Source organism: Peromyscus maniculatus, chromosome 1 (genome assembly GCF_049852395.1).
Source record: "Peromyscus maniculatus bairdii isolate BWxNUB_F1_BW_parent chromosome 1, HU_Pman_BW_mat_3.1, whole genome shotgun sequence".
Taxonomy (NCBI): Eukaryota; Metazoa; Chordata; class Mammalia; order Rodentia; family Cricetidae; genus Peromyscus; species Peromyscus maniculatus.
In genome coordinates this window covers 160541790-160562999 of record NC_134852.1, presented here as the reverse complement: position 1 = coordinate 160562999, position 21210 = coordinate 160541790, and the positions used below count along the sequence as shown (strand labels likewise).

Genomic DNA, 21210 nt, shown 5'->3' with positions numbered 1-21210 from the left:
CTGAGCAAAACACTATTCGTGTATATTTGTGAGACACAAGCCCCTTTCAGGAAGTGAAGTAAGCAGTAGATGAAGAAGGTGGGAGCCAAAGCTGCACAGGTCCCAGTGATGGCCATTGGAAGTAAAGCACATGTGAGGATTAACTTCCTCCCAAACCTGAGGAAAAGAGAAAGTCTCCTTCAGCAGAATAATGCAGTTGTTAAAAAGAACAGACAGGAAGCATTTTGTGTAATCTTTGTGGTTAACTTTTCTCATTTTTCTAATTCATGTTTTTCTTTGTCTGTTAATCTTTTTTGACCTCTTCCATGTTAGTAGGATCTTAGTTCTTTTAAACACCAACTGAAATGTCTGCTTGTGTTTAGTGATCTCTAGGGTCAAAGGTACACCCAGAGGAATGTAATCTCCAATGACTGTTTTCTAGAGTGAGTGAGTTGTAGATGATGAAAATACTCACATGTAGAAAGGACTGCAAGGCACAGACACTCACCTGTCTGATAAATGGCCACCTAGGAAATTTCCTACCAAAATTCCAATCATGAATACGAATTTAGCCACTGAACCCAGTACCTGAGATCCACACACCAGGTCCCACTGGAAGAGAAGGAAATCAGCATGACAGCCTGTCACTGTAATTTGTTCAAAATTATTCAACATGCGCTTCCTGTTCCTCTAAACCCATCTCCCTCTCCAGGTTCCCTTTGCATTATTACATGACTTCTACTATCCAGATATAGCTATACACACACACATACACACACACACACACACACACACACACACACACACACACACACACGTTCCCAGTTGTCTTTCTGTAATTATATAACTTATAGTAGTAACTTGTAACCTGATCTAACAAGTTCTTAAATGTGGCCTGTGGTTGATATATTGTGCAACACAATAAACTTACCTGGGGTCAGGGACAGGAAAACCATCATATTAAATATAGGTTTAGGCACATGCCTTTAATCCTAGAATTCCTGAGGCAGAGATCCAAATGAATCTCTGTGAGTTCAAAGCCACACTGAAAACAGCCAGGCATGGTGTCACATGCCTTTATTCCCAGGAAGTGATGGCAGGAAGCAAAGGGGTATATAAGACATGAGGACCAGGAACTTTTTAGCTTTTAGTTTTTAGCAGCAGTTCAGCTGAGATCCATTTGTTTGATTCAGAGGCTTTCAGTCTGAGGAAACAAGATGAGCTGGGGAATTGGCAAGGTGAGGTGGCATATGGCTTGTTCTGTTTCTCTGATCTTTCAGTGTTCACCCCTATATTTGTCGCTGTGTTCTTTATTTAATAAGACCACCTAGAAATTCATATACAGTGATCCTAGAATTCAATGATTCATGAACCTTAATTTTTTTTATACCAGATCCTATTCATCAGTGCACATCCTCTTCTATGACTCCTCACAGAGTACAGCACAACTAGTGCTTGATCATTGTTTTGTTTTACTTATTTACTTGTAAACTTTTGTCAATACAGAGGATGGAGCTCAGGGCAATTGCATGGGTGCAGTGTACTAGCAATCGCCCACATTCTGGTCTATAAGGAAATGTGAGCTACTGGGAATATTTTTCAGTGTTCAGTACTGAATCTTGGTCCTCACAAGTGCTACAGATGCATTCTGCCATAGACCTACATATTTAGCCACAAGTGTGGCTTTGTACAGCCTCCTATGTGTTTTAAATTTTAAATCAAATCTGAATAGTGCTTGCCTGTCACATTTGGGCACTTAAACTAACTAGACACACAAGAATTATGTCTTTTACATTTATTTTCTGATTATTACTTAATTTATTCTTTGAAATTTCATGCATGTATACAAAGCACTATGATAATATCCAACCTTTATATCCCCTGCAACTACCTCTGAAATTCCAGAACACATCCCTTTCCAAACCTCATGTCCCTTTTCTTTTTTTCTATAGTCTACTATTTGCTTAATGTTGCCTGTATGTGCACTGGAGCATAGCCAACCTAGTACTGGCCATCCCCCTAAAGTAGGGTAATACTCCCTCCCCCAGCAACCATCAACTCCTAATAGATCTTCAGCTGGGAGTGGGGCCTACTGAGTTCTGCTCCAATCTATGCTGGAATTTTGATTGGCTGAATTTTGGGTTGGTCTTGTGCAAGTAACCACTATTTGTGTGAGTTCATGTATAAGGATGTTTCTTCATCTTTCAAATTCTTTTTATTGATTAAAAATTTTAAACTGAAATATAATCACATCACTTCCATCCTTCCCATTCTTCCCTCGAACACCTCCCTCCAGCATCTCTCTGAAGGATGTCTGTAAGGGTTATGAAAATTCACTGTTGAGTAAGCTCATTTCAAAATATAATTTAAAATAAGGAATTTGAAAGAAAGTACAATATTTGGTTGGACAATGATGCCCCAAAAAGACCTTCAATGTTAAGGAGTAATCCTAGTGCCAGGCATATGGAATAATGTTATACAAGTTACTGGTCAGAGAGGCCCACAGCTCTCCAAAACTACACAGGTTGTTACTCTTGCTCATGGTTACAAACAGCAATTAAATGTTAAGACCCTATTCCTGAAGACACCATACACTTTTTTTTGCGTAACATAGAGAACACTGTGAAACCAAACTGGAAACTTTCTCCTTGTTGCCTACCTTTCCTAGTTACAGATGTTGCTATGCAGACTGTAGGTAGAAAAAGGATATCAATGGCCTTACCTAGCACTTTACCCTACACTGCAATACCAACCTACAAGGCAGTGTGGTCATTGGTGCAATCGTGACATAACTGTTATGAAAACAACCATTTCTGATTGGATTTGACCTTCTACAGAGGAAGAAAGTCATGCCTGAAAATGTAAAGCCACTTAGAACCCCATTACTTAGATGGAGATAGGTCCTGAGGAAGAAGCTACTGTTTTTATTTTGCTAAATGGTTCTGTTGTTTAATTTTCTTCTTGCTGTGGATATCACTCTATATAAATAAAACACTGATGGCCAGTGACCAGGCAGGAAGTATAGGCGGGACAAAGAGAGAGGAGAATTGGGGAAACAGGAAGAAGGAGAGAGACACTGCAGCCACTGCCAGGACAAGCAACATGTAAAGACGCCGGTAAGCCACCAGCCAGGTGGCAAGGTATAGATTTATAAAAATGGGTTAATTTAAGATAAAAGAACAGTTAGCAAGAAGCCTGCCATGGCCATACAGTTTACAAGTATTATAAGCATCTGAGTGATTATTTTATACGTGGATTGTGGGACTGCAGACCTTGGTGGAAGCTGGAGAGAAGCCCTCCAGCAACATCTTCTAAGTATTACTTCTTAACATGAGCTCATTACTAGAACAAAAGGATCAGAAACCTAAATCTATATATGTTTGAGTCATTAAAATTATTGAATAAGACTCTTGCAATTAAGCAGGCAGTAAGTAAGCTCCAATAATATACACTATTTGTGATATTGCCAAACTGTAGTAATGAATTCACTGAGGGGTTGATATTATTGAAGGCACTTACCTGAGGTTAGCTATGGCTTGTTCTGCTTCTCTGACCTTCCAGCATTCACCCCAATAACAGTCCTCAGGTTTGATTTTATTAATAAGACTCTTAAAGATTACTGCTACATCTGGCACCCAATGTTCATGGTACAAATTCATGAAAAAGCTGCTTGCCTGTGGCCTTGTGGGCCCCAGCTAAGGCCCAAGCTACACTTGGCTGGTTGTGGTGGTGTACGCCAGTTGTATCTGCTGAAGGAGGCAGAGGCAGGAGGGTGCCGAGTTTGAGGCCAGCCTAGGAGGCTTGCTAAGGAGAAGCCTCGGCTGGGACCTGGCCACAAATGGTGATGGGATCATGGAGGCAGCGGCAGCTGCTCTGAGTTTCTGGTTCCTTTTTATCGTGTAGGTGATCGCGGTGATGTTGCTACCTAGGACAAAGGATGCTGTGGGATGGTCTGTATGTCAAATCTGTTGCTCTGATTGGTCAATAAATAAAACACCGATTGGCCAGTGGCCAGGCAGGAAGTAGGTGGGACATGGAGAGAGGAGAATACTGGGAAGCAGAAGGCTGAGGCAGAGACACCGCCAGCCGCTGCCGTGACCAGCAGCATGTGAAGACACCGGTAAGCCACCAGCCACGTGGCAAGGTATAGATTTATGGAAATGGATTAATTTAAGCTATAAGAACAGTTAGCAAGAAGCCTGCCACGGCCATACAGTTTGTATGCAATATAAGTCTCTGTGTTTACTTGGTTGGGTCTGAGCGGCTGTGGGACTGGCGGGTGACAAAGATTTGTCCTGACTGTGGGCAAGGCAGGAAAACTCTAGCTACAAAAGGATGTACTACTGTTTGTTCAAAGAAGAATTACCAGGACCATCGTGTTACAAGAAAGCATTGGCAAAGGTCAGTTTGGAAAAGTTTGGCAAGACAAATGATGGGGAGAAATTGCTGTAAAGATTTTCTCTTCTAGGGAAGAACATTCATGGTTCCAAAAGACAGACATTTATCAGACTGTGATTACTCCAAACCACAGAGAAGGCACAAAAAAATCTGCAGGGAACCATGACCACACCTAACAGTGACTTTGAAATTTTCAAAAGGAAGACAGGACTCCACAAAGATGATTCCACATGGACTATGGTAAAGTCATTAAGCTGATTAACACCATGGAAATATCTACTTTGGACTACAAACTGCTCAGGACAATTTCGAGATGGCTAACTGAGATGATCCAGCCTGACAGAGTACTTGAACAAAGACTTGAAACAAGCCCTGCATTCTCTCAGTATGCAGCAACTGGACAAATGATATAGGACTTGACAAGTAACTAAAAATTTTTCTTTTCAGGATCCCCTAAAGATGTCTTTGCCCCCAGAAAACAGGAAGTAATTTTAAGAAAATGATTCCCAGATTCCCAAGAGGTGGGATAGGTAGTTTTTGGTTGTTTAATGAGTTATGGATATTGTCATTGTTTGCAATGGTTGGTTACAAGTTGTTGATTGATAATGGTCAGGAAAAGAGCTGAACAATGAGATTAGATTCAGAAGTTTTGTTTAAAAAAAGAAAGAAAGAAAAAGAAAAAGGAGAATATAGGTATGAAGTAGATCAAATCTACTCTGAGAAAAAAGATAAAGAAATAATAAGATAAATGGGTAGATCACAGAATCTACACTAAAAAGAAAAAAGGAAGATATAAAAATGACAAAAGGTAGATTACTGAATCTATTATGAAAAAAATACTTTTAGAAAGGAATTACTTGTTTTAAATAGGATAAGTAATAAAATTTTGTCTGAGTTTATCAAATGTTACTGGACTGGACATTGTTAATATATATTTATAGGACGTTTTTGTTTGAATCTGTCAAATGTTAATGGACTAGACATTGTTGATGTAATTCTTGACTGCATATATTGTATATACTTATTGGATAGTTTTTCTTGTATTAGTGATAAGCTTTTTTAAATTTTAGACAAAAAAGGGGAAATGTGGTGGTATTGTGTTCCCCAAAATATTGTGTACCCTAATAAACTTATCTGGGGTCAGAGAACAGAAACTTAGGATAGGCAGTGGTATCACATGCCTTTAATCCTAGCATTCCAGAGGCAGAAATCCATGTGTTCAAGGATATAGCCAAGCATGGTGACTCAAGCCTTTAATCCCAGAAAGCAAGCCTTTAATCCCAGGGAGTGATGGTAGAAAGCAGAAAGGTATATAAGGCATGAGGAACAGAAACTAGAGGCATTTGGCTGGGTAAACTTTCAGGCTTCTAGCAGCACTTCAGCTGAGAGCCATTGGGATGAGGACACAGAAGCTTCCAGTCTGAGGAAATAGGACCAGCTGAGAAATTGGTCAGGTGTGGTTAGCTGTGGCTCGTTCTGCTTCTCTGACTTTCCAGCATTCACCCCAACAATTGGCCTCAGGTTTGATTTTATTAATAAAACTCTTTAAGATGCCTGATACACTTACCTCAGTCACAGTGGTGGAGAGGAAGGTGCTTTGGTCATATACCCAGTCATCCACACAGGGCTCTGTGTCTGGCTCTGTCATGTTGGAGAAGGTGCCATTCAGATGAAGCAGATGCCACTGTGGTTGAACAAAGCGACGGCACTTGTCTGGCCTCAGGTTGGAGTCCAGTGGGATGGAGATCCTTAGGAGGTCATCTTGGCTCAGGGTTCCACTGTCACTGTCAGAGACAGTGTCATTGTCAAGGATGGGGACCCAGCAGTGATGACCAGGGATGGCTGCAGTAAAGTTCTCCAAGAAAGTATGAGGAGCCACCATGACATTGCAAATCAGAAGGAAAGCCATCTGAAGGATCTGGTATCTCCCCATACTTCCAACTTGATTCAAGAGATCCTGAAAGGCCATTGATGCTGAATGATTGTCTCCAATGGGAAGCAGAAATGCCTACGCCTAGGGGAGTATAAATATTTAAATAAAGTTCTGTGTCACAGAAACACCCTAAACAGGGTTGTTCTTGAGCTCTTCTTAATATGCCCATCTTCACGTCACACCAGTCACAGAACTGTGATTTTTTTGTGTTGTTGGTTTCAGGGAAGGACCTGTTTTCTACCAAGTAACCAAAAAAATTCTGCTAATATTTATCCTATAATCCAGTCTGTTAAACATTTACTTTGTTAGAAACTTTGAGTACCACCCACCATGGTCACCTCTGGTTAATGACCTGTAACTCCCTTTAAATAAACCAGAGTTTATCTGTTGACAAATTTCTAAATAGTCTTGTTAAGTAAGAAACACAGAACCAAATACAGAGGTAATAGCCAAAGAGATCAGAGAACTAGCGAAGAGCCACCACTAGCCTTATCTTACCTCCTCACCACAGTTGCTTCCTCAAAGAGAGCTTCCTCCCATATAACCTGTGTTTTTATTGCCTTCCTGTTCTGCCTTGTCATTGGCTCTAAGCCCAGCCACTTGACTTCCTCATCACTGCCTGTCTATACAGACCTCTAGGTCTCTATGGTTGGTACTAGGATTGAAGGCTTGTGTCATTCCACTTGGCTGTGTAATTGACTATACAGAGACTCTGGCTGCCATGTGATCAGATTAAGTGTGAGGGCTACCACTGCCTGACTGCTGTTCCTGGCTTGCTATGTGACCTCTTTATGTGACCTCTGATCTCCAGGCCAACTTTATATATTAACATACAAATAAAATCACATTTCAGCACAATTAAAATATCACCACATTTCCCACATTTATTTTAATAAACAGAAAATAGAAAAAATTTATAACTAATATAAGAAAACCTATATACAATAAGTATAATAACTATATACAATATAAATAAGTAATAAATACCTCAACAATATCTAGTCCATTTGCATTTGACAAACTCAGAGAAAATATTTCATTATCTCTCCTATTTTAGTAAGTAATGTAACTGAATCACTATCCTAACTTATATTACTAACAGAGAACTATCTTATATTGTCTTTCAAATTTATACACTTATACCTCTTTATTGAGTTTCTTTTCTGAAATTCTTAACAAGGAAATCTATAATTATAACTATCTAATCTTCAACACACTGTAAGTATAACTATCTAATCTTCAACTCCCTCAGGGACCCAAGAAGGAAATAATATTACCTAATAAAACAGGAACTGCAAGCAAGTGGCTTCCAAAAAACATGTGAGTTGACAGAAACAGCCAGCTGCCTGGACAGTCACCAGAGGTTTCTCCATAGCATTAGGGCATCATCTTCAGCCTATAGGCTTAGTGTATCTGACAGACTCATTTGTGAAGTAGGATGTACACAAGGCCTACAATTCAACCTCACATTCAGTGAAAGTAGTCCATGTACCAGATAAACCTGAATTAGACCAGTGTTCTGTCATGATTCAGGATTTTAAATTCTGGAAATTGTTAATGTTTTTGGAATTCAGCTGTCCATTCTTCTTGACTTGTGGGTGGCTTTATCTCTTTTATTAAATTCCAGTCTACCATTGAGAGGTTAGACTCTGTCAGCTTAGTTACTCTTTCAATAACAACTGTTTCAGATGCTCTTCTGTAGCTAGAGTTTTCCTGCCTTGCCCATAGTCAGGACAAATCTTTGTCACCTGCCAGTCCCACAGCTGCTCAGACCCAACCAAGTAAACACAGAGACTTATAATACTTACAAACTGTATGGCCGTGGCAGGATTCTTGCTAACTGATCTTATATCTTAAATTAATCAATCCATTTCCATAAATCTATACCTTGCCACGCAGCTTGTGGCTTACTGGCATCTTTTCATGCTGCTTGTCAGGGGGGCGGCTGGCAGTGGCTCCTTCTTCTATCCTGTTCTTTCTTTTCTCCTCTCTGTTAGTCCTGCCTATACTTCCTGCTTAGCCACGGGCCAATCAGGTTATATTTATTGACCAATCAGAGCAACTTGACATACACACCATCCCCCAGCAGAGCAAAGTGCAGACCATCTCAGACACCTGCACTCAGGCCCGTGGTCCTAATCATCCTCTATGGGGACCTGCTGGGTAAAGCAACGAGGAACTCAAGAACAGGCTCCCACAGGACATACAGAACATCCCACAGCAGGTATTTTCTGTAAGTCTGCTTTCTTTTTGATTTTTTCACATAATACATTTTGATTATGCTTTTTCCTCATCCCCTTAAAACCTCCAAGAGCCTGCTCCCCTTCCAACCCACACTACTTCATGATTTTTCTCTCTCAAAAACAAAACAAACAAACCTTACAAAAATCAAAAGTGAAAAATTCCTGAATGGGGGCTGGAGAGATGCTAAAATTGTTAATCACTGGTTGCTCTTCCAGAGGCCCTAATTGATTCCCTGCACCTACAAATGGCTTATTCAGCATTGATGTAGGGGTGAAGGGCTTGGTCTGGCCCCAACTTGGTATGCCAGCCTCTATTGACTCCCCTAGGGAGGCCTTCCCCTCAAAGAGGAGGAGATGGGAGTAGGATGGAGTCTTGTGGGGGGAAGCAGGAGAAGAGGAGGGAGTGGAAACAGGGATTAGTATGTAAAGGGAAAGAAATTTTCTTTTTAAATAAAAAATTATAAAATAAAATAAGAAACACAAAAACAAAAATCTATTGAAAGATTTAGTAAACTTGTGTTCACTGTGTACTTAATAGTCCATTCCTTCCTTTTTCATAAAAGAGTCTAATGAACTGAATAAAGACATAATGTAGACTCCTTGTCTTGGTGTATTGTAGGCCAGTTAAGTGTGGGATATCCAGTCATATTGATAAGAAATGTAGTCTTAACTTTGCTATGCTATCTTGACCAGATGTGGTCATTAGTCCATCATTATTCCTTTGGTTTCCCCTATTAGTTTAAGAGTTCTGGCTTTATTGGCCCAGACATTAAATTTAGGTCCATGTTGAATCTTGTTATAAACACAGAAACTGCCTGAATAATAATTTTAAAGTCTGAGGAACTTATGATCTAATGTGAATAAAGCCTTGTAATATGATTCTGCATTCTTTATTTCCCCAATATATTTACAATAAAATTTTTTCCTTAGTATTGTATTACTATATTTTAGTATCATCATGAGCTCAGTGTTCATCAATTGTTAAAGGTTCAAGGCATAGTATTTTGTCTTGTGTCTAGTCACTGAATTATTTGTTATTGTCACCTTTCTGCAATACTTACATGGGAATTCTGCTTTGTTTCATAGGAAGTGACATTTTGAAATTTATTCTTCTCATATATAATGCATCCTGACTGCAGCTTCCCTTCTATCTTCTTCTCCAAATTCACTCCCACATTCCCTTTCTACTCCTTTGTTTCCCTTCTTAAAAGAGCAGGCCTCCCAGTGATATCAATGCAATATTGATAGGATTGAAAGACAGTATAAGGAGATGCAATTGGACTAGGCATTAACCCTCATATCAAGGTTTGAGGAGGTAACCCAGTAAGAGGGGAAAGGTCTGATGAAAAGGCAAAAGAGTTGAAACCCCTGTCTCCCTTTGTTAGGAGTCTAACAAAAACCCCAAACAAAACAATCACAACATAAATGGCTGGTGCAGACCCATGCAGGCTCTGTGGTTGCCACTCCAGTCACTATGAGCCCCTATGAGCCCTGCTTAGTTGATTCTGTGGGCTGTGTTCTCCTGTTGTCCTTGACCCCTCTAATTCCAAAAATCTTTCTTCCACCTCTTCTGCAGGTTCTACAAGCTCTGCCTAATGTTTGTCTGAGAGTTTCTCCATCTACTTCCATCAGCTGCTGTAGGAAACCTCTCTGATTACCATTGGGCTAGGCACTGATCAATGAGTACAACAGAATGTTATTAGGAATCATTTTGTGCCTTACTTTTTGTCAGTCATATTTGGTTCTATCCTAGGTCTCTGAGCCATCCAACTTCTTATAATCGGCTATCTATTTCTGAGTAAATCATATTTTATGGTGTTTGGCATTTTTGTGTTTGGAGAGTCACCCTGTCTGGAGGTTGACCTATTCCATCATATTGGGGTGACAGATTTCAGAATTCTCATTATCCTTTACTTATATTGTTTGTGTGCATGTACTGTTGCATTTTGTAGTATTCCATATATTTAGCTCATAGGACTAATGTGTTTTATGTATCCACACCACAGGTTCTTTGGTTCAATTACCTCTTCTTTACCATGGTAGTGGTGGTAGAATCTGGGAGAATGGAACTGAAATGAGGTGGACTGAAGTCTCATGTTATAGCCAACTTTATTCAGAGAATTAGACAATTTATATTCTGAAGGACAAGAGAGATCAAATGAGCAAAGTGTGCAATCAATTTGGGCAAACAGCATGTGGCAGAGAAGCCATTGACGGTAGACAACCTGCATGTGGAAGAAACATGATTTTCCACAGAGGCATATAAACAAATAACAATAGCCAGTTGTAATGAATATCAAAAACTAAACTCACTCCTATCCACTACTCCAGGGAGGGATATGAAATCATAATCCAAGAACAACTCTGTGTTTGAAGAAACTTAAGTCACAAGACACTTGTCATGGTTTCTTGGAGTTGTCTTACAAGCACTCAGAAATCTCCTCACATGACTCCATTCTTATACTGTGTTCTGACATCTCCCCCTTACTAATTTTTAAATGCAGAATATCAAGAATGATTTTGATTTGAGATTTTTACAGGTTAATTTAATTATCATTTGATGTATTAGTATTGTATAAGAAAACAAATTAAAAACATGATTAATAACATTGAAACAATGAGAGCATTGTGTGTAATACTCTGCTATCAGGAACAGGGATATAGACTAAGTTCAGTACTCTTGGTTACATTATTATTTTGATCAGAAAAATCTAGAGACTAACTTGAAATGAGACCCATATGGTTTGTAGTTCTGTATCTTATAGAACGTAAGCTACTATATGCCATTTAAAAAAAACACAATTATTATGATGTCCTATGCAAATAGGACGTGATTCAAATCTGAAGGAAAAGTTAAATGCAATCCTAACTTCAGATGTCCCAAGGTCCAATCATAAGCACTGAGTCATTAGTAAAGGTAACATGAGCTGGATCTCCAATGTACAAGTTGAAGCAAAGGAGGATGAAGAACATAAGACCAGTATGTGTGCTCAGGGCTCTCCCTGCAGACACAGGTCAAAGCAGCTATCATTACCAGAAAGATATTCTCAGGTGGCATAGGACTCTGTGTGTTAAAGAGAATAGCTTGCTCCTTGTTGCCCAGGGCCTTCCCTAGCCACACATAAACAGACTTGACTTCTGATCATATGTTCAATATCTCTTTTGTCCTTTAGCTGGAGATTTGCTATCTTTTTTTCTAATATTTTTATTGACTATACTCAGACTTTTTTGGGGGTTGCTAGCTCACAAATAACAACACAGAGACTTATTATTAATTATGGAAGTTTGGCCTTTGTGCTGGGGATGACTTTCTGTATGCTGTGATTGTATTGCTCTGATTGATTGACAAATAAAATGCTGTTTGGCCAGTAGCCAGGCAGGAAATATAGGTGGGACAAACAGTGAGAATTCTGGAAAGTGGAAGACCAAATCAGGACACGCAGCCAGTCACCACTGCTGCCGGCATGAAAAACAAGATGTGAAGGCAGAATTGGGAAAAGGTACCAAGCTATTTGGCTAAACATAAATAAGAATTATGAGTTAACTTAAGTGTAAGATCTAGCTAGCAGGAAGACTGAGCCATTAGGCCAAACAGTTTTATAAGCCTCTGTGTGTTTCCTTGGGTCCAAGCAGCTGCAGGACTGGCAGGTGAGAGAGATCTGTCCTGACCACAGGCCAGGTGGCACACAGGAAACATTCAGCTACAAATGGTGCCCAACATGGGGCAAGTGTTTCCACCTAGACCAGAGAAAAAAGATTCTAAAACAGAGCTAAATGGCTTCCTGTTTGAATCTCTCAAGTTAGCTGTAGCCTGAGTGCTTAAGCTACTCTATGGGAGGTTGGTGGCACATTCCTGCCAAGATACACAGAGGTTTCTGTAAGCTACACACCATACTGTGTGGTGGATATAGGTTTTGCTACTAAAAAAAAAAAGAGGTTTCTTGGTATATACTGCTTTGATAGAAGCATAGACCCACTTCTTCCCAGAGTCAGTGGTGTGCATGGTTCCTCTGAAGCTGGCAGAAAATGTAGTTCAGCCATGTTGAAAAGTTGAACTGGGTGGAGCCACCAGCCAAGGCTTCTGCTTCAGTACAAGCTACTGCAGTTTAAAGCAATAGTTATACAATAAGATAGATTCAGATGGAACAAGACTTTAAATGGTTTACAATGTGTGTAAAAAATGTATGTAGGCTTGAAAGAGAGAGAAAAAGGAATATATGCAGTTATATAAAGAAATACATAGTTGTTAGAAATAAAGTCTTTAAAGAGACAGTAAATGTAATATAAAATATAAGCCACATAAAGATGTATATTATACAAAAAATCTGGATTGTGTTGTCTTTAATATTTTTAACTACAAAGAGACATTTGATTGTAAAGGCAGAAGAGTTAAACTGATATGTATATTTTAAAGGTATCTTGACTACAAAATTTGCATGTACAGATATATTGCTTTGGAAAGGAGGCTCTGCTTTTGTTTCCACAGAAAGTAAGAGGCTATGGATTTGTTCCAGATTAAGATACATCAGGTTTGACCAGCCAAGACCACCAGAAAGGTCTCCCATGACTCCATAGCCCAAATGACCCAACATTCAGAATTGTTTCAAGGCAACTGGCTCAGACAATACAGCCTCACAGACTATTTCATAATCCTAAAATTTTCTTTGTGTCTCCACAATAATACAGCGCCATCATCCAGCAAAAAGTAGTATGAGAAGCTATACCCAAATTCCCAAATATACCAAGCTTGCTTTGGAGATAGAATTGGCTCACTCCTTCTCTAAACCTAAACATATTGCTAAAAAAAAAAGTGGAGAGATTCTTCTGTCCCATATCAAGAGCCCTAAACTGTGGGACAGAGAAGAACCAATATTTTTTATTTAAAACAGTTTGATTATAAATCCAACCTCATTCTAAAAAAGAAAAGGGGATAGTATAAATATAATAGGATGAAAGGAGAGATTAATAAACCTACTTTTTTAAAGATAAATATTGCTATCCATAGTTACAATTCTCTCAAACTTACATCTTTGTAAAAAAAAATTTTATTTAATAATTTGATTTAATTTTACATATCAGCCTCGGATTCCCCTGTCCTCATCCACCCGCACTCCCCCTGCCCGCCTTCCCCCCAGCCCACCCTCAATTCCCATCTCCTCCATGGCAAAGAGTCCCCTGGGGATTCAGCTCAAACTGGTAGATTCAGTCCAGGCAGGTCCAGTCCCCTCCTCCCAGGTTGAGTGACATGACCCTGCATAAGCCCCAGGTTACAAACAGCCAGCTCATGCACTAAGGACAGGTCCTGGTCCAATTGCCTGGGTGCCTCCCAAACATTTCAAGCTAATCAACTGTCTCCCTTATCCAGAGGGCCTGATCCAGTTGGGGGCTCCTCAGCTATTGGTTCATAGTTCATGTGTTTCCATTAGTTTGGATATTTGTCCCTGTGCTTTTTCCAATCTTGGTCTCAACAATTCTTGCTCATACAATCCCTCCTCTTTCTCACCAATTGGACTCCAGGAGCTCCATGTGGAGCCTGCCTGTGGATCTCTGCATCCACTTCCATCAGTCATTGGATGAGATTTCTAGCCTAACAGTTAGGGTGTTTGGCCATCCTATCACCAGAGTAGGTCAGTTCAGGCTTTCTCTTGACCATTGCCAGTAGTCTATTGTGGAAGTATCGTTGTGGATTTCTGGGGACCTCACTAGCACTTTGCTTCTTCCTATTCCCATGTGGTCTTCATTTATCATGGTCTCTTATTTCTTGTTCTCCATCTCTGTTCTTGATCCAGCTGGGATCTCCCGCTCCCCTAAGCTCTCTTTCCCTTGGCCCTTGCCCTTCATTACCACCACTCACGTCCAGGCTGTTCATGTAGATCTCAACCATTTCTCTGTTATTGGGCGATCCCTGTGTCTTTCCTAGGGTACTGTTTTCTAGGTAGCCTCCATGGAGTTGTCAGTAGCAGTCTAGTCATCTTTGTTTTACATCTACTATCCTCCTATGAGTGAGTACATACCATGTTTGTCTTTCTAAGTCAGGGTTACCTCACTCAGGATGATTTTTTTTCTAGATTTATTCATTTGCCTGCAAATCTCAGGATGTCATTGTTTTCTCTGCTGAGTAGTATTCCATCATGTATATGTACCAATTTTATTTATCCATTCTTCAGTTGAAGGGCATCTAGGTTATTTCCAGGTTCTGGCTATTACAAACAGTGCTGATATGAACATAGCTGAGCAAGTGCTCTTGTGGTATGATTGAGCACTCCTTGGGAATATACCCAAGAGTGGTAAACCTGGATCTTGGGGGAGATTGATTCCCAAATTTCAAAGAAAGCACCATATTGATTTCCAAAGTGGCTGTACAAGCTTGCATTCCCACCAGCAATGGAGGAGAGTACCCCTTGCTCCACATCCTCTCCACATAAGCTGTCTTCAGTGTTTTTGATCTTAGCCATTTTGATGGATGTAAGGTGGTATCTCAGAGTCGTTTTGATTTGCATTTCCCTGATAATTAGGGATGTTGAGCAATTCCTTAAATGTCTTTCAGCCATTTGAGTTTCCTCTATTGAGATTCTCTTTTTAGTTCTATAGCCCATTTCTTAATTGGACTTTTGGGCATTTTGATGTCTAATTTCTTGAGTTCCTTATATATTCTGGATATCAGCCCTCTGTCAGATGTGGTGTTGGTGAAGATCTTTTCCCATTCTGTAGGCTGTTGCTTTGTCTTGTTGACCCTGTCCTTTACTATAGGTAATTTCTCAGTTTCAAGAGGTCCCGTTGATTGATTGTTTCTCTCGGTGTCTGTGCTACTGGTGTTATATTTAGGAAGTGATCTTCTATGCCAATGCATTCAAGACTACTTCCTATTTTCTCTTCTAGCAGGTTTGAAGTAACTGGATTTATGTTGAGGTGTTTGATCCACTTGGACTTAAGTTTTGTGCACGGTGACAGATATGGATCTAATTGCAGCCTTCTACATGTTAACATCCAGTTATGCCAGCACCATTTGTTGAAGATGTTTTTTTTCCATTGTACACTTTTGGCTTCTTTGTCAAAAATTGTATGTTCATGGGTGTGCGGATTAATGTCAGGGTCTTCAAATCGATTCCATTGGCACACATGTAGGTTTTATGCTAGTACCCTTTTTTTTTCTTTTACTGTAGCTCTATAGTAGAGCTTGAGTTCAGGGATCATGATGCCTACAGAGGTTGTTTTATTGTACAGGATTCTTTTGGGTATCCTGGGTTTTTTGTTTTTCCATATGAAATTGAGTATTGTTCTTTCCAGGTCTGTGAAGAATTGTGTTGGTATTTTGATGGGGATTGCATTGAACCTGTAGATTGCTTTTGGTAAGATTGCCATTTTTACTATGTTTTATTTTATTATTATTATTATTATTATTATTATTATTATTATTATTATTTATTTTACAATACTATTCAGTTCTACATAATAGCCACTGATTCCCTTGTTCTCTCCCTTCCTGCTCCCCTCTCCTCCCCTCCAGCACACCTCCCATTCCCACCTCCTCCAGATCAAGGTCTCCCCGAGGACTGGGATCGACCTGATAGACTGAGTCCAGGCAGGTCCAGTCCTCTCCTCCCAGATTGAGCCAAGCATCCCTGCATAAGTCCCAGGTTTCAAACAGCTAACTCATGCAATGAGCACAGGACCTGGTACCACTGCCTAGATGCCTCCCAAACAGATCAAGCCAATTGACTGTCTCACCTATTCAGAGGGCCTGATCCAGTTAGGGGCCCCTCAGCCTTTGGTTCATAGATCATGTGTTTCCATTCATTTGGTTATTTGTCCCTGTGCTTTATCTAACCTTGGTTTCAACAATTCTCTGCTCATATAAACCCTCCTCTTTCTCACTAATTAGACTCCCGGCGCTCCATCCGGGGCCTAGCTGTGGATGTCTGCATCCAGATTCCTCAGTCCTTGGATGGGGTTTATGGCACAACTATTAGGGTGTTTGGCCATCCCATCACCAGAGTAGGTCAGTCCCGGCTGTCTCTCGACCATTGCCAGCAGTCTTTTGTGGGGGTATCTTTGTGGATTTCTGTGGGCCTCTTTAGCACTTTGTTTCTTCCTTTTCTCATGTGGTCTTCATTTACCATGGTCTCCTATTCCTTGTTCTCCCTCTCTTTTCTTGATCCAGCTAGGATCTCCCGTTCTCTTTCCCTCGACCCTCGCCCTTCATTGCTCCCACTCATGTCCAGGCTGTTCATGTAGATCTCAGCCATTTCTCCGTGTCTTTCTTGGGGGTCCTGTTTTCCAGGTAGCCTCACTGGTGGTGTGAGTAGCAATCCAGTCATCCTTGTTCCACATCTAGCATCTTCCTATGAGTGAGTACATACCATATTTGTCTTTCTGAGTCTGGGTTACCTCACTCATGAAATGTGAACTACTGGGATTTTTTTTTTGCAGTGTTCAGTACTGAATCTTGGTCCTCACAAGTGCTGCAGATGCATTCTGTCATGGACCTTCATATTTAGCCACAAGTGTGGCTTTGTACAACTTCCTATATGTTTTAAATTTTAAATCAAATCTGAATAGTGCTTGCTTGTCACAACACTTGGGCACTTAAACTAATTAGACACACAAGAATGATGTCTTATACATATATTTTCTGATTATTATTTAATTTATTCTTTGAAAATTCATGCATGTATACAAGCACTATGATAGTATCCAACTTTTTTATCCCCTACAACTACCTCTGAAATTTCTGATCACATTCCTTTCCAAAACTCATGTCCCTTTTCTTTTTTTCTATAGTCTAGTATATGCTTAATGTTGCCTGTATGTGCACTGGAGCATAGGTAACCTAGTACTGGCCATCCCCCCAAAGTAGGGTAATAGTCCCTGCCCTAGCAACAATCAACTCCTAATGGATCTTCAGCTAGGAGTGGGGACTTCTGAGTTCTGTCTCAGTCTATGCTGGAATGTTGATTGGTTTAATCTTGTGCTGGTCTTGTGCAAGTAACTACTATTTCTGTGAGTTTATATATTTGGATGTTTCTTCATCTTTCAAAATCTTTTTATTGCTCTTAAAAATTTTAAACTAAAATATAATCACATCCCTTCCATCCTTCTCAATCTTCCTTCCAATACCTTCCTCCAGCATCTCTCTGAAGGATATCTGTAAATTTATGAAAATTCACTTTTGAGTAAGCTCATTTCAAAATATAATTTAAAATAGGGAATTTGAAAGGAAGTACAATACTTGGTTGTATTGATGCTCCAAAAAGACCTTTGATGTTAAGCAGTAATCCCAGTGCCAGGCATACAGAATAATGTTATACTACTTGCTTGTCAGAAAGGTCCCACTGGTCTCCAAAACTACACAGGTTGTTACTATTGCTCATAGTTACCTACAGTAACTAAATGTTAAGACTCTATTCCTGAAGACTTCACACGCATTTTTTTTACATGACATAGAGAACACTGTCAAACTAAACTGGACACTTCCTCCTTGTTGGATACCTTTCATAGTTGCTATGTAGACTGTAGGTAGAGAAAAGCTGTCAATGGCCTTATCCATCACTTTACCCTACACTACAATACCAACCTATGTGACAGCGTGGTCACTGGTACAATAGTGACATAACTGTTATATGAAAACACCCATTTCTGATTATATTTGACCTTCTACAGAGGAAGAAAGTCATGCCTGAAAATGTAAAGTTACTTAGAATCCCATGACTTAGAAGGAGAAAGGTCCTGAGGAAGAAGCTACTGTTGTCATTTTGCTAAATTGTTCTGTTGTCTAATTTTCTTCTAAGTATTACTTCTTAACATGAGATCATTACTAGAACAAAAAGATCAGAAACATACATCTTTATTTATGTTTGAGTCATTAAAATTATTGAATAAGACTCTTGTATTGAATCAGGCAGTAAGTAAGTTCCAATAACACACACTATTTATGATATTGCCGAACTGCAGAGGTTGATATTATAGAAGGCACTTACCTCAGTCACAGTGGTGGAGAGGAAGGTGCTTTGGTCGTATGCCCAGCCATGCACACAGGGCTCTGTGTCTGGCTCTGTCACATTGGAGAAGGTGCCATTCAGATGAAGCAGATGCCACTGTGGTTGGACAAAGCGACGGCACTTGTCTGGCCTCAGGTTGGAGTCCAGTGGGATGGAGATCCTCAGGAGGTCATCTTGGCTCAGGGTTCCACTGTCACTGTCAAGGATGTGGACCCAGCAGCAATGACCAGTCATAGAATTATGATTTGTTGTGTTGTTGGTATCAGGGAGGGACCTGTTTTCTACCAAGTAACCAAAAAAAAAATCTGATAATATTTATCCTATAATCCAGTCTGTTAAACATTTACTTTGTTAGAAACTTTGAGCACCACCCACCATGGTCACTTCTGGTAAATGACCTGTAACTCCCTTTAAATAAACCAGAGTTTATCTGTTGACAAATTTCTAAACAGTCTTATTAAGTAAGAAGCACAGAGCCAAATTCAGAGGTAATAGCCAAAGAGATCAGAGAACTAGCGAAGAGCCACAACTAACCTTATCTTACCTCCTCACCACAGTTGCTTCCTCAAAGAGAACTTCCTCCCATATAAGCTGTGTTTATTGCCTTCCTGTTCTGCCTTGTCATTGGCTCTAAGCCCAGCCACTTGACTTCCTCATCACTGCCTGTCTATACAGACCTCTAGGTCTCTATGGTTGGTACTGGGATTGAAGGCTCATGTCATTCCACTTGGCTGTGTCCTTGACCACACAGAAACTCTGGCTGCCATATGATCAGATTAAGCATGAGAGCTAAACTGCCTGACTGCTGTTCCTGGCTTGCTATGTGACCTCTTTATGTGACCTCTGATCTCCAGGCCAACTTTATATATTAACATACAAATAAAATCACATTTCAGAACAATTAAAATATCATCACATTTCCCACTTTTATTCTAATAAAAAGAAAATAGAAAAAGTTGTATCTAATATAAAAAACCTATATACAATAAGTACAATAACTATATATAATATAAATAAGTAATAAATACCTCAACAACATCTAGTCCATTTGTATATGACAAACTCAGAGAAAATATTCTATTAGCTATCCTATTTGGGTAAGTAATGTACCTGAATCACGTTCTATACTAACTTATATTACTAACAGAGAACTATCTTATATTGTCTTTGAATTTTATACACTTACACCTCTTTAGTGAGTTTCTTATCTGAAATTCTTAACAAGGAAAAACCATAATTATAACTATCTAATCTTCAACAAACTCTAAGTATAACTCTCTAATCTTCAACTAACTCTAACTATAACTATCTAATCTTCAACTCCCTCAGGGACCCAAGGAGGAAATAATATTACCTAATAAAACAGGAACTGCAAGCAAGTGGCTTCCAAAAAACATGTGAGTTGACAGAAACAGCCAGCTGCCTGGACAGTCACCTGAGGTTTCTCCATAGCATTAGGGCATCATCTTCAGCCTATAGGCTTAGTGTATCTGACAGACACGTTTGTAAAGTAGGATGTACACAAGGCCTACAGTTCAACCTCACATTCAGTGAAAGTAGTCCAAGTACCAGATAAACATGAATTCCACCAGTGTTCTGTCATGATTCAGGATTTTAAATTCTGGAAACTCCTGGTGTTTTTGGAATTCAGCTCTTCATTCTTCTTGGCTTGTGGGTGGCTTCATCTCTTTTATTAAATGCCAGTCTACCATTGAGGCTTTAAACTCTGTCATCCTAGTTAGACTTTCAAGGATAACTGTTTCAGCTACTGTTCCACTGCACACCAGAAGCCATGGGTCCACTACCCGTTCATCTGCCTTCAAAGAAAGGGGCACTGTATCTTTTCCAGATTGCAAAGACCACTTCAGGAATGGCACCATATTGTCCTGGCCTCAGAGGACACCTGTTGCTAAAGCCACAACCACACTTATCTTGGCAAGATTCAGTAGTCCTTTGTTTTGTGTCCTGTCTGTCCATTTTGTCCTATTTGTCAGCAGTCAATGTGAGGACAATTTGTTGTGCACTGGCTAACTTTTGCCACAATGAAAATATGCAGGTTCTTCAATGCCCATATCTTCTCTGAAGTAGGATTGGTGCTGCCAGGAGCTGACATGTCTCATAGTCATAAAAAAAAGAAAATTCTAAGTTATTAAAACATTTTAAATGCCATATTCTGTAGATCTCTGAAGAATTTCTGTCTATCTAATATATCCCTGCTTGACCTTCAAAATTTATCTAAGATGACTACATGTTTGATTGTAATGTCTAACTACTAACTTTCATTTCTTTATATCTTAATAGTTGGTAATAATAACTTTCAAGGATTAGCAAATTGCATTACATTGTTAAATGAACTGTATAAATACAATATCCTGAACAAAATTAGAAATATACATACAGCATTTTCTAACAATATCATTCTCAATACATATAATTTGTATACAATATATAAAAGTCTAATCCAATGTTAAGTATTTAAAACAAGTAATGGTTGTGGAGCTTCAGGAGTCCAATCGAGGAGAAAGAGGAGGGATTATATGAGCAAAAGATGCTTAGACCATGATTGAAAAAAGCACAGGGACATATAACTTATAGCAGAAACACATGAACTGTGAACCAATAGCTGAGGAGCCCCCTTGGAACTGGACTAGGCCCTCTG

At 39.6% G+C, this 21210-nt stretch overlaps 2 protein-coding genes across 8 annotated transcripts in view; both read right to left on the bottom strand.

Annotated features, from left to right (window-relative positions):
• Window positions 1-18611, bottom strand: part of LOC102915364 (solute carrier family 22 member 19-like) — a 334849-nt gene extending 316238 nt beyond the window's left edge. The window contains exon 1 of one of the 3 annotated variants that reach the window (XM_076558766.1): window positions 18531-18611. The gene's annotated coding sequence lies outside the window, so the exon portion shown is untranslated. Of the gene's footprint in view, window positions 1-5944; window positions 6082-12505; window positions 12609-18530 lie in introns of those variants that run through there. The other 2 variants (XM_076558757.1, XM_076558751.1) reach the window with 2 other exon arrangements.
• LOC102918381 (solute carrier family 22 member 19-like) overlaps window positions 1-18670 on the bottom strand; it is a 38415-nt gene extending 19745 nt beyond the window's left edge. For 3 of the 5 annotated variants that reach the window (XR_013047044.1, XM_076558876.1, XM_076558868.1), the window contains exons 1-4: window positions 18531-18670; window positions 5945-6391; window positions 488-591; window positions 2-156 (exon numbers count right to left, since the gene is read on the bottom strand). Coding sequence is in view for 4 of the 5 variants with exons in the window: in XM_076558876.1 (XP_076414991.1) it covers window positions 2-156; window positions 488-591; window positions 5945-6346 (661 nt within the window). In the remaining variant the exon portion in view is untranslated. Of the gene's footprint in view, window position 1; window positions 157-487; window positions 592-5944; window positions 6392-12505; window positions 12644-18530 lie in introns of those variants that run through there. The other 2 variants (XM_076558871.1, XM_076558878.1) reach the window with 2 other exon arrangements.
• Window positions 18671-21210: the final 2540 nt, after the last annotated feature.